The sequence below is a fragment of the Chelonia mydas genome, chromosome 24 (genome assembly GCF_015237465.2).
Source record: "Chelonia mydas isolate rCheMyd1 chromosome 24, rCheMyd1.pri.v2, whole genome shotgun sequence".
NCBI classification, from domain to species: domain Eukaryota; kingdom Metazoa; phylum Chordata; order Testudines; family Cheloniidae; genus Chelonia; species Chelonia mydas.
Window position 1 is genome coordinate 14,005,452 of NC_051264.2, and position 13,384 is coordinate 14,018,835.

General features: G+C 47.4%; 1 protein-coding gene across 1 annotated transcript in view; it reads right to left on the minus strand.

Moving 5' to 3' along the window:
• LOC122463789 (IgGFc-binding protein-like) overlaps nt 1-13,384 on the minus strand; it is a 49,450-nt gene that overhangs the window by 12,479 nt on the left and 23,587 nt on the right. The window contains exons 3-5 of the mRNA XM_043535587.1: nt 9,814-11,079; nt 5,504-6,775; nt 3,710-4,050 (exon numbers count right to left, since the gene is read on the minus strand). Coding sequence (XP_043391522.1) covers nt 3,710-4,050; nt 5,504-6,775; nt 9,814-11,079 — 2,879 coding nt within the window. The remainder of the gene's footprint in view (nt 1-3,709; nt 4,051-5,503; nt 6,776-9,813; nt 11,080-13,384) is intronic.

Below are 13,384 nucleotides of genomic sequence, written 5' to 3' on the forward strand. Positions count from 1 at the left end.
CCTGTGTCAGCTAGAGCCATTAGGGACCAGCTCCTGTGGGGGAGGGGGCCGCATCATAGAATCATAGAATATCAGGGTTGGAAGGGACCTCAGGAGGTCATCTAGTCCAACCCCCTGCTCAAAGCAGGACCGATCCCTGACTAAATCATCCCAGCCAGGGCTTTGTCAAGCCTGACCTTAAAAACTTCTAGGGAAGGAGATTCCACCACCTCCCTAGGTAACACATTCCAGTGCTACACCACCCTCCTAGTGAAAAAGTTTTTCCTAATATCCAACCGAAATCTCCCCCACTGCAACTTGAGACCATTACTCCTTGTTCTGTCATCTGCTACCACTGAGAACAGTCTAGATCCTCTTTGGAACCCCCTTTAAGGTAGTTAAAAGCAGCTATCAAATCCCCTCTCATTCTTCTCTTCCGTAGACTAAACATCCCCAGTTCCTTCAGCCTCTCCTCATAAGTCATGTGTTCCAGACCCCTAATCATTTTTGTTGCCCTCCGCTGGACTCTTTCCAATTTTTCCAGATCCTTCTTGTAGTGTGGGGCCCAAAACTGGACACAGTACTCCAGATGAGGCCTCACCAATGTCGAATAGAGGGGAACGATCACGTCTCTCGATCTGCTGGCAGTGCCCCTACTTATACATCCCAAAATGCCATTGGCCTTCTTGACAACAAGGGCACACTGTTGACTCATATCCAACTTCTCGTCCACTGTAACCCCTAGGTCCTTTTCTGCAGAACTGCTGCCGAGCCATTCGGTCTCTAGTCTGTAGCAGTGCATGGGATTCTTCCGTCCTAAGTGCAGGACTCTGCACTTGTCCTTGTTGAACCTCATCAGATTTCTTTTGGCCCAATCCTCCAATTTGTCTACGGGCCTCTGTATCCTATCCCTACCCTCCAGCGTATCTACCACTCCTCCTAGTTTAGTGTCATCTGCAAACTTGCTGAGGGTGCAGTCCACACCACCCTCCAGATCATTTATGAAGATATTGAATAAAACCGGCCCCAGGACCGACCCCTGGGGCACTCCACTTGATACCGGCTGCCAACTAGACATGTGGGAGACCGTGTCAAAAGCTTTGCTAAAGTCAAGGAACAACACGTCCACAGCTTTCCCCTCATCCACAGAACCAGTTATCTCGTCCTAGAAGGCAATTAGATTAGTCAGGCATGACTTGCCCTTGGTGAATCCATGCTGACTGTTCCTGATCCTGAAAGGGGTGGTAAGGGACTATTTAGAAAAGCTGGACGTGCACAAGTCCATGGGGCCGGATGAGTTGCATCCGAGAGTGCTAAAGGAATTGGCGGATGTGATTGCAGAGCCGTTGGCCATTATCTTTGAAAACTCGTGGCGAACGGGGGAAGTCCCGGATGACTGGAAAAAGGCTAATGTAGTGCCCATCTTTAAAAAAGGGAAGAAGGAGGATCCTGGGAAGTACAGGCCAGTCAGCCTCACCTCAGTCCCCGGAAAAATCATGGAGCAGGTCCTCAAGGAATCAATCCTGAAGCACTTACACGAGAGGAAAGTGATCAGGAACAGTCAGCATGGATTCACCAAGGGAAGGTCATGCCTGACTAATCTAATCGCCTTCTATGATGAGATTACTGGTTCTGTGGATGAAGGGAAAGCAGTGGATGTATTGTTTCTTGACTTTAGCAAAGCTTTTCACACGGTCTCCCACAGTATTCTTGTCAGCAAGTTAAAGAAGTATGGGCTGGATGAATGCACTATAAGGTGGGTAGAAAGTTGGCTAGATTGTCGGGCTCAACGGGTAGTGATCAATGGCTCCATGTCTAGTTGGCAGCCGGTGTCAAGTGGAGTGCCCCAGGGGTTGGTCCTGGGGCCGGTTTTGTTCAATATCTTCATAAATGATCTGGAGGGTGGTGTGGATTGCACTCTCAGCAAATTTGCGGATGATACTAAACTGGGAGGAGTGGTAGATACGCTGGAGGGCAGGGATAGGATACAGAGGGACCTAGACAAATTGGAGGATTGAGCCAAAAGAAATCTGATGAGGTTCAATAAGGATAAGTGCAGGGTCCTGCACTTAGGATGGAAGAACCCAATGCACAGCTACAGACTAGGGACCGAATGGCTAGGCAGCAGTTCTGCGGAAAAGGACCTAGGGGTTACAGTGGATGAGAAGCTGGATATGAGTCAGCAGTGTGCCCTTGTTGCCAAGAAGGCCAATGGCATTTTGGGATGTATAAGTAGGGGCATAGCGAGCAGATCGAGAGACGTGATCGTTCCCCTCTATTCGACATTGGTGAGGCCTCATCTGGAGTACTGTGTCCAGTTTTGGGCCCCGCACTACAAGAAGGATGTGGATAAATTGGAGAGAGTCCAGCGAAGGGCAACAAAAATGATTAGGAATCTGGAACACATGACTTATGAGGAGAGGCTGAGGGAACTGGGATTGTTTAGTCTACAGAAGAGAAGAATGAGGGGGGATTTGATAGCTGCTTTCAACTACCTGAAAGGGGGTTCCAGAGAGGATGGTTCTAGACTATTCTCAGTGGTAGAAGAGGACAGGACAAGGAGTAATGGTCTCAAGTTGCAGTGGGGGAGGTTTAGGTTGGCTATTAGGAAAAACTTTTTCACTAGGAGGGTAGTGAAACACTGGAATGCGTTACCTAGGGAGGTGGTGGAATCTCCTTCCTTAGAAGTTTTTAAGGTCAGGCTTGACAAAGCCCTGGCTGGGATGATTTGATTGGGGATTGGTCCTGCTTTGAGCAGGGGGTTGGACTAGATGACCTCCTGAGGTCCCTTCCAACCCTGATATTCTATGATCACTTTCCTCTCCTCTAAGTGCTTCAGAATTGATTCCTTGAGGACCTGCTCCACGATTTTTCCAGGGACTGAGGTGAGGCTGACTGGCCTGTAGTTCCCAGGATCCTCCTTCTTCTCTTTTTTAAAGATGGGCAATACATTAGCCTTTTTCCATCAGTTAGAGCCGTTGGGGAACGGCCCCTGTCGGGGAGGGGGCTGTGTTGGACAGAGCTGTTAGGGAGCAGCTGCTGTGGGGGAGGGGGTCACGTCAGTTAGAGCCGTTAGGGAGCGACTCCTGTGGGGTCGGGGGCTGCGTCAGTTAGAGCCGTTGGGGAGTGGCTCCTGTGGGGCAAGAGGTCTCAAGGAGATATCTAGAATGTTCTGGGGCCCCTGAGGCACCTCAGTTAGAGCAGGCTCTGTAAAGCAGAGTCCCTGACCTGCCTAGATGTGCCTCAGTTTTCCTATATCTTACAGCTGAGTCAACATCCTCCTGGATCCAGGAGTGGGGATTCTCCTCAGGTGGGGTCTCAGAGGGATCCCTGTTACATTAGAAATTACCAGGGAACTTGCAGAAGGATGGACTCAGCAGAGAATTGGGATTTGCCCACAATAGGTGGGGTGCCGGCCCTGCTCCTGCATGATGCGCCAAGGGAGACGTAATGCCCAAAGTCCTCAGGTCTACAATTTATCTGGAGTAGTACAGCAGGTCCCGTGTGCTTCTGACAGAGCAGACAGCTCCCCACACCGAGTCGCCCACTCCTCTCCCCTCAGTGCAGCACCTTGAGGCGCCATACTGAGGAATTGGGCTCAGTGCAACTCTGAGGGGACAGCGCCCCCGACTGACCCCCCCCATGCCACTCCCTGCCACACAGCACCCACTAGCACCACACTGGGCAATTGTGAGTAGCAGCGGGGTGGAGATGTGCGCCCAGCACTTACCCTCACAAAGCCGACCTCTGCCCTGGCCACTGTGATGGTAATTCCATCCACCTGGATGGTCACCAACCCAATGTATGAGACCTGCATGTTCCCCCTGTTCCCACTCTCAGCTGTGATATCAAAGGAGTGCGGGCCGCAGTCACACCCGCAGGTCTTGGCCACGGTGTAGGTGCAGGTGCCATGGATGTCATACAGTCGGCCGTCGAAGGTGTGGTAATGCAAGTAACCCGCAGCCCAGCACGTGGCCGCAGAAACTGGCAAACACTCTGGCTCCCCATCTATCATCTTACAAACTGTTCCTTGCTCGCAGAGGCCCACACTGCAGGATGGCGTCGGAATATCTAGCCGGAAAGACAATTGAAAGACAAGAAACACCAGACTAATCAGTTATATTGAAAAGCAGAGAAGGGCTGAGGGACAGTGGAAAAAATTGGAATTAAATTGAGTCTCAACAGAATCCCACAGCCTGTCTGTGAAACGGTCGAGATGATCGATCATTCTTTCCTTTCCTTTTTTTAAATTAGTCATGGTTATTAGGGTAGTGTCTAAGGCCCAACTGAGAATGGGACCCCACTTTGCTAGGTGCTGCGCAAACCCAGAGCAGCACACAGTCCCTGCCCCAAAGGGCTTACAATTGAAATAGACAAGACAGACACTGGGTGGGGAACGAGGGATAATGTACAAGCAGAGTGAATAACAGCATGTCAGTGCCATGATTTTTATTATTGATATTAATTATTATTTTATTTGAGTGGGTTTATGTAGGAGGGATCAGCTGTATGAAAAGTGAAGAGAAAGTGATGAGGGGGACAGGGCTGGGATGAAGAGGGTAAGAGGGGTAGTTGTGGAGTGAAGATGCAATCTATCTGTCCCTCATAATCCCCTCTATACTGCCTATCTATCCCCACATCCTCCCTCTATATCTATGTATCTATTCCCCATCACACATCTATCTATCCCCCCACACCTATCTATCTGAATATCTAGTGTCCCCTCTATAGCTATCTGTCCATCTGTCCCCCCACATCACTTACTATATCTTTCTGTCACCCTCTCTGTATCTGTCCATCTATATCTATCTGCCAACTGCCTTTATATCTGTCTATCCACCTATCACCTACCACACCCTCTATACTGATCTATCAACACACAAACATCTATCTAGTCCCATACATATGCCCTTTGCACCATTCATAGAATCATAGAATTATAGGACTGGAAAGGACCTCGAGAAGTCTTCTAGTCCAGCCCCCTGCACTCAAGACAGGACTACATATTATCTAGACCATCCCTCATGGGTGGCACAAAGGAAACAGAAACCTCTGACTAGTCCCCCGCTAGGAAATCACTGGCTTGGGTGGGACAATAGCAGGCTTACAGCCAGCAGAACAAGTTCCTACATCTCTGTCCCCGCAACATCCAATGCAGGTGGTGGAGCAGAGAGGGGCATGTCATGGGCAGCACAGAGCAGGCAAGGAGAGTGCCTGGGATGTGATGGGCTCTGACAGTGCTCAGCAGACTTATGACCCATAGGGGACCACAGTCAGTGGACTCAATTTAGAGCAGCCCCAGGCTACACCCAGGGAGAAGATCTCAGAGTGTGATCAGCTCCCTGAAAGCTGCCCACCTTATTCAGCTATACCTGAAGCTCAACAGCGCCGAGACTCTGGCCCAACAAGTCTTTCCATCTTTCAAGCTGAGATTCTGTAATATTATGGGTTGGGGTTTAAGACTAAATAAAGGTGGCAAGAGGTGAGAAGTGGGAAAAGACATAACAAAAACTACTTTACTTACTGCTTGCACCAATAGCCGGTGAGCCATACCCAGATTTGGATGCAATCCCAATGCTCAGAAGCCCAAAAGGAGATCTGGAGTGCTCCATGGTTTCTCTCTTAAACCCTTTGCCAAGGTTGTATTCAGCCCAAGAGAACCCTGTGCCTGGAATTGGCCTCCATGCAATGTTTTCCAAGGGTTCCTTATCAATGGTGATGCCACCAGATTCTGATGTTTTGGCTGTTATCATTGCGTAGTTCTCAAACCGGTCCTGTCCATGGATGTTATAGGTCTGGCAATAGCCAGAGACATCTGGGATCATCAGGAAGAAGGGATCGTACACGATTTTCCCTTTGCTTCCACCAGCACAGAAGAAGGCGACTTGGACCCCAGCACTAGCAGAGATATACAAGGGACTAGGGAATTTGACTTCAAATGTCACAACCTGCCCAGCAACCAGGTCCTTAGAGGCTCTCGCCCTCCCAGACTGATAATCAATGTGAGTGTATTGGGAAGCAGCCACATACACCAGGTCAAATTTGGGCTGGAAGGATAAGGGTGGTACAATGAATGTGGTGCCCCAGCCAGACACCGGCAGGAGCTGCTCACTCACGTAGTCACATTTGGTGTGCTTTGCAACACATATGTGTCCGCTATAGACGGCCACGGGATTCTGGGACACGATCCTGGTGCCGGATAAGTCATCACGGCTTTGCAGCTGGACGGCCTGGTAAGCTCCAAGTGGGATGACCAGTTTTGTCCCTGCTCTGTAGGCTTTTCTTTGGAAAGTGACAGCCCCTTTGAGGTAAACTTCAACAATGGTGGGATCCTTCCAGGCTACTACAGCAAATTGCTTATCGAGACCATCTGGCTTCCCCAGTGGAGTCACCACATAGTACTCTGTCCCGAGCCTCTGCACAGGGTACACTACAGTGGTATCAGCCGTATAGGTCTTATAGTTCAGAGCGAGGATGGAGATCTCATGATCAGCCCGGATGATGACCGTGTGGTCAAATTTGTTGCTTCCAGCCAGCTCCACAAACACTGGGATCATCACAGATACTGTCTGTTCGGGATTTGCAGTGATAGTGACCAAAAACTCTGCTTTATTTACTGAGATGGTGACAAACGTCCCAGGGATGTAGCCAGTGATGAATAACTTGAAGTCTTTACTGCCATAACTTGGTAAGTGATTCTGCATGAAGACTGTGATAAATTCTGTCCCTTGGGGGCCTGAGCAAGAGGTACGGGGAAGATCTGGAGGTTGAATAGCAGGGGCAGCACTAGAAATGCCTACGTAGAGGAGACAAATACAAAAGAGCATCACAAACCAGGACAGCAACATTTTATGAGACCTGCTCTTGTCGTTTGGTGCCAGCCTTCCTAGGGCTGATAACAAGGAGCACAGACACAGGAATGGGAGTCGGGGCTCCTGGCTTCTAACCCTGGCTCTGGGAGTGAATGTCATTGGTACATTTTACAAGGCCAACTGTACCTCCATCTCTTCCTCTCGTCTCTCATATTCAGTCCCCAGACGATTATGAGACCTAGTGCTGTCTACACGGGGACTTAGGTCAGCTTACCTATGAGACTCAGGAGTGAGGATTTTTCACATCCCTGACTCACATAGTTAAACTGGCCTGACTCTCTAGCATAGACCAGGCCTGGGAATGTCTTACCTTTTGTCTCAGGGTCCATCCACATTTCTCCTGAGAAGTGCATTTCCCGCAACCTCAACTGATTTTCCAGGGCAGCCAAACTTCAGCCGAGTCTACACACAGTGGTTGTCCCAGTATAATTATTTTGGTTACGGGAGTGATTTTATACAAATAGAGTCATATGCACATAATCCCTGTTTGGAGCCAGTTATATTTATATAAAGATGCCTGAGGTCCTGTCTACATGAGAAAGTTTTACCAATTGTACAAGTATTATTTTACTGGTGTAACCCGCCAGTGTGGACACCTGTATTCCAAAATAAGTGTCTTCTTTCAGTTTCATTTACACCCCTTCCCAAGCGACATTAGATAATCCAAAAAAGGACACTCTATAAGGCCATGTCTACACTACAGATTTCAGCCTGCATAGCTGTGTTAGTCAGGAGTAGGAAGAGGTGTCATACTTGACGAATATAGCTATGCCAGAAAAAGCCTCTCGTGTAAATACAGTTTATGCCAACAAAACTGCACTTTTGCTGGTACAGGCTATTTCACTTGGGCCAGATTTACACTACCATGGTTGGTCTACACTAGAAAATTAGATTGACCCAGCTATGTCTCTCAGGAGTGTGAAAAATCCACACCCCTGAGCAACATACTTAAGCCAACCTAAGTCCCTGTGTAGACAGCGCTAGGTTGATAACAGTGGGAGAACCCCTCCCGTTGCTGTCGATCTACACTGTGCCACTGTTGTGTTTTAAGTGTAGACATAGCTGAGTGTAGTGTGGAGATCAGAGTTTAAAGTGTAGAGTTTTGCTGGCATAAGTGTATCAGCTTGAAGTGTACAAATATCACACCCCTAATTGATCTAGCGATGCCAGCAAAAACCCCGATGTAGACACACCTTGTACTGGCAAGACTCCTTTTGCCTGAATAGCTTATGTTGCTCAGGAAGGTGGTTTAACTAAACCAACAAAAGAACTCCTTTTGCCAGTATAAGCGGCATCACCACTAGGGGGGTTGCCAGTCTGGCTGTACTGGCAAAACTGCACCGGAAAAGCTTTTGTTGTCCAGTAGCCCGAAGGCTAGTCTGCAACAAGCTATGCTGGCAAAAGCACTGTTTTGTTGGTATAATCCGGGTCCATCCTCGGAGTTCTTCACTAGTATAGCACATTGGTACAGCTATACCAGCAAAGTGCCCCTAGTGTAGACCTTGCCTAAGAGTGTCCATTCAGGGGATTATATTGGTATAACTTTATTGGTTTATATTCAAACCTCAGGTTATACCAAAAAATCCTGTGTAGACAAATCCTGATGCTAGTAAAGCTTATTTTTTGCCCAGATACTTACACTAGCACAGCCCTTTGTGTGCGTCCCTGTTATAGCTGTAAAAAGTTGCTTCAGACCCGTATAGCGTATTCCCTTTCCTGTATAGAAATAGCGGAATACCACAGGCCAGAAATATCCACCCAATAATTTCTGCATCATGTGGCATCTTGTGGACGCCCTTAACTCTGCCCCCTTCATAGACTGGTCATTGAATGTTTTGATGATGAATGTACACTCCAGAATACCACTTTTCATCCAAGCCCTGGTCTACAAACAGATTTTGTACTGATATAACAATGTTGGTTAGGGCTGTTATGCCAATTTGTCATACCAACCCCTAACGTGGACACAGTTCTTTCAACATGAAGGTGTCTTACTCCTCGTCTACACTACAAAGTTTTGCCAGCATAGCTGTCAGTTAGAAGTGTGAAAAAAAAAATCATACCACTTAGCCGACCTATGCTAACAAAACACCTGGTGTAGATTTACAACTATGCCAATAGAGTGGTGCTTCTGTTTGCATAGCTAATGTTATTCAGAAAAGTGGTAAAGCAGATCTCTTTCTGCTGCGTTACCACTAGGGGGCTCTTCCAACACAGCTATACTCGTCAAGGCGCTGTAATGTAGACAAGTTTATGCACTTATTCCCTGTCCCTGACAAGACACTAGGATAAGCACCTTTACGCAGGGAGGGATAGCTCAGTGGTTTGAGCATTTGTTCTGCTAAACCCAGGGTTGTGAGTTCAATCCTTGAGGGGGCCATTTAGGGATCTGGGGCAAAAATTGGGGATTGGTCCTGCTTTGAGTAGGGGGTTGGACTAGATGACCTCCTGAGGTCCCTTCCAACCCTGATATTCTATGATACTGTATCTGCACTAGGGAGGTTGTGTTTCTTTAGCTATAGCAGTATAAAGTGGTACAACCAGTTTGGGCAATCTAGGTGAATGGTTGGGGCTACTGTCTGGGTGGTTCGGTCCATATCCTTTTAATGATTCTTATTTGTGATCCTTATTGATGTATCTCCATGGCAGAGAAGAGGGACCAGTTCCCTCCTGCTTCACAGGGAATTTGTTTACCAGACACCCCCTGCAGGTTCAAAATACACTTGGAGCAGAGGATAGAGAAATCATATTTCAGTTACGTAACAAAATATACATTTGGTATCTATTTTTTAGCGATCTCGTGCTCAGAGCATGAGGACTGAGAGGCAGGTCTCCTGGGTTCTGTCCTTTGACGCTGAGTGGGAGTGTTGTCCAATGGAGGGGTTGGGAAGGAAGGGAACAGGGAAAGATGGTGGAAGGGAGGCTGGAGGGTGAGAAAGACTATCAAATATATTGTACTTACCACCAATAGCTGCTGAGCCATATCCAGCCTTGTCTGTAATCCCAACACTCAGGACACCAAATGGGGAGCTGGGGTTCTCTATGGTGTGGTTGCTAAACCCACTTCTCAAGTTGTATGTAGTCCAAGAATATGCTGTGCCTGGAATAGGCCTCCACAGAGTAACACGTAGTGGTTCCGCATCAATAGTAACAGCAGCAGTCTCGGCCGTCTTGGCTACAATCACGGCATAGTTCTCAAACAGGTCCTGTCCATGGATGTTATAGGTCTGGCAATAGCCAGAGACATCTGGGATCATCAGGAAGAAGGGATCGTACACGATTTTCCCTTTGCTCCCACCAGTGCAGAAGAAGGCGACTTGGATCCCAGCACTAGCAGAGATGTACAAGGGACTAGAGAATTTGATTTCAAATGTCACAACCTGCCCAGCAACAAGGTCCTTAGAGGCTCTCGCCCTCCCAGACTGATAATCAATGCGAGTGTGTTGGGAAGCAGCCACATACACCAGGTCAAATTTTGGCTGGAAGGATAAGGGTGGTACAATGAACGAGGTGCCCCAGACAGACACCGGCAGGAGCTGCTCACTCACGTAGTCACATTTGGTGTGCTTTGCAACACATATGTGTCCGCTATAGACGGCAACAGGATTCTGGGACATGATCCTGGTGCCGGATAAATCATCACGGCTTTGCAGCTGGACAGCCTGGTAAGCTCCAAGTGGGATGACCAGTTTTGTCCCTGCTCTGTAGGTTTCTCCTTGGAAAGTGACAGCCCCTTTGAGGTAAACTTCAACAATGGTGGGATCCTTCCAGGCTACTACAGCAAATTGCTTATTGAGACCATCTCTGTTCCCCATTGGAGTCACCACGTAGTACTCTGTCCCGAGCTTCTCCACAGGGTACACTACAGTGGTATCGGCCGTGTAGGTCTTATAGTTCAGAGAGAGGATGGCGATCTCATGGTCAGCCCGGACGATGACTGTGTGGTCAAATATGTTGCTTCCTGCCAGCTCCACAAATTCTGGGATTTGTATCCATGTTGTCTCTCCCAGATTTGCCCTGACATTGAACCTAACACCTGCTTTGTTCACGGAAATGGTGACGAACGTTCCAGGGGTGTAGCCAGTGATGAACAACCGGAAGTCTTTACCGCCATAACTTGGTAAGTGGTTCTGCATGAAGACTGTGATAAATTCTGTCCCTTGGGGGCCTGAGCAAGAGGGATCTGGAATTTCTACAGATGATACTGTGATGGAGATATTAGCAACACCTGTAGAGACAGAAAGACGGAGGAGATAGGCATAAAACCCTGTCCCAATTCTGTCCACTCCCACCTTATGAGACACCCTGTTTTTATTCAGTATCAATTTTATGATGGAGACTTTATTACGGCAGTATTCCAACCCTAAACATGCAAAAATCCTGAGACAGCTGCCAAAAAATCATGAAATTTGGCTTCAAATCCTTAGCTGGTTTGTTTTTAAATAATTTTAGTGCTCTGTTTCTCTGCCTCCTGTTTTCTGACCCTGAGGTCACACTTTTTCCACTGTTTTATTCACAACCACTTTTTTTAAATGGAAGCTGTCATAAAAATAAAGGGAAGTGTAAACCCCTTTAAAATCCTTCCTGGCCAGAGGAAAAATCCTCTCACCTGTAAAGGGTTAAGAAGCTAAAGGTAACCTCGCTGGCATCTGACCAAAATGACCAATGAGGAGACAAGATACTTTCAAAAGCTGGGAGGAGGGAAAAAAACAAAGGGTCTGTGTCTGTCTGTATGACGCTTTTGCAGGGGACAGAACAAGAATGCAGTCTTAGAATTTAGTAAGTAATCTAGCTAGGTATGTGTTAGATTATGATTTCTTTAAATGGCTGAGAAAATAGCTGTGCTGAATAGAATGAATATTCCTGTCTGTGTGTCTTTTTTGTAACTTAAGGTTTTGCCTAGAGGGATTCTCTATGTTTTGAATCTAATTACCCTGTAAGGTATTTACCATCCTGATTTTACAGAGATGATTCTTTTTTACTTCTATTAAAAGTCTTCTTGTAAGGAAACTGAATGCTTTTTCATTGTTCTAAGATCCAAGGGTTTGGGTCTGTGGTCACCTATGCAAATTGGTGAGGATTTTTACCAAACCTTCCCCAGGAAGTGGGGTGCAAGGGTTGGGAGGATTTTGGGGGGAAAGACGTGTCCAAACTACGTTTTCTCAGGAATCCAGATAAAGTTTGATGGTGGCAGTGGAAGTCCAAGGGTAAAATAGTTTGTACCTTGGGGAAGTTTTAACCTAAGCTGGTAAAAGTAAGCTTAGGAGGTTTTCATGCAGGTCCCCACATCTGTACCCTAGAGTTCAGAGTGGGGAAGGAACCTTGACAGAAGCTGAGATTCTCCTATAATTCATTGATTTCAGTAGCTGGGTTTTAAGAAACCTGTCAAATACTCTTCTGCATGGGTGTGTCGATAGAGGCTCAAGCGGGTTGAAAATGAAACCATTTGACTCTTGGATATTTCCATGACTAAAAGTATCACATTCTCTCTGCCCTACTCAGTCCATTAACATTGTTCTTTTTCCTGAGTATTCAGACGACTGCCTCGCATTCATGAGAATGTTCACAAATTTCCAATGTCTCACAAAGTTGCGTAGAATAAGACTGGCCTAACATGCGTGCTCATTACCCTGTCTATTGTCTGTCTTGTGTCACAGAGGCTACAGGACCTGTTACTGTCTCACAGCTAAGGGAGTTCAAGTGGTACAGGCCTGTGATCTTGGTACGGAAGGTAAGCAGGCCATTTGTCTGGTTTTAAGCCAGACAGTTCTGTTTCTCTGGGGCTTGTCCTCTGTCCAATACTGAGGCAAAACTGGGTCTGGTTTTCTCCAGTATCACGGACTGGGGATGCCATTTTGAAGAGCACACCAGTCCATCCCTGCCAGCGTGAACTCGCATGCACCATGCATGACAGGTCACGGCAGCAGGGGCAGCCCATGTCATTCCTGGGGATGCTCATTGCCTACCCTAGCTGAAGGTCTAAGGTTTGACCCCCCTCCATCAACTACCTGCATATATGGCTGCTGTTATTTGTCCAAGTCCCATTCCCCTACCCCTCTGAGCCAGTCAGCCCCCTATACACACACACAAGGCTAGATTTGAAATCATGCCCAAGAAAGGTGAAAGGCCCTTTATTGAAGGGCCCATGTTTGGTCCATCCACCTGCAAACAGTCAGGGCACACCCTGACCGTTGTGAGGAGCAACACATTGCTCCGTCCAAGGACGAGGACCAGATATGAACCCTGGGAACTTGATTAAAGGTGGGAACTTGATTAAAGGACAGTAATCGTGGGAAGCTTCCTTGGCTTGGCCTTAAGGCCTGAGAATTAAGAATGTAGTAGATAGAAGCTGAAAAACAAGAATATTAATCAATGTCATGCATTCCTTTGCGGTGAAAGTAGGTAATGTGCAGGGGGGAGAAATATAATAAAGGAGAAGGTGGAAAGCTGACAGGCAGCAGCCCATTTCAGCTGACCAGCTTGCTTGCTTGAATAAATCTGTGTTCTGTCTCATCATTGAACCGCCACAACTG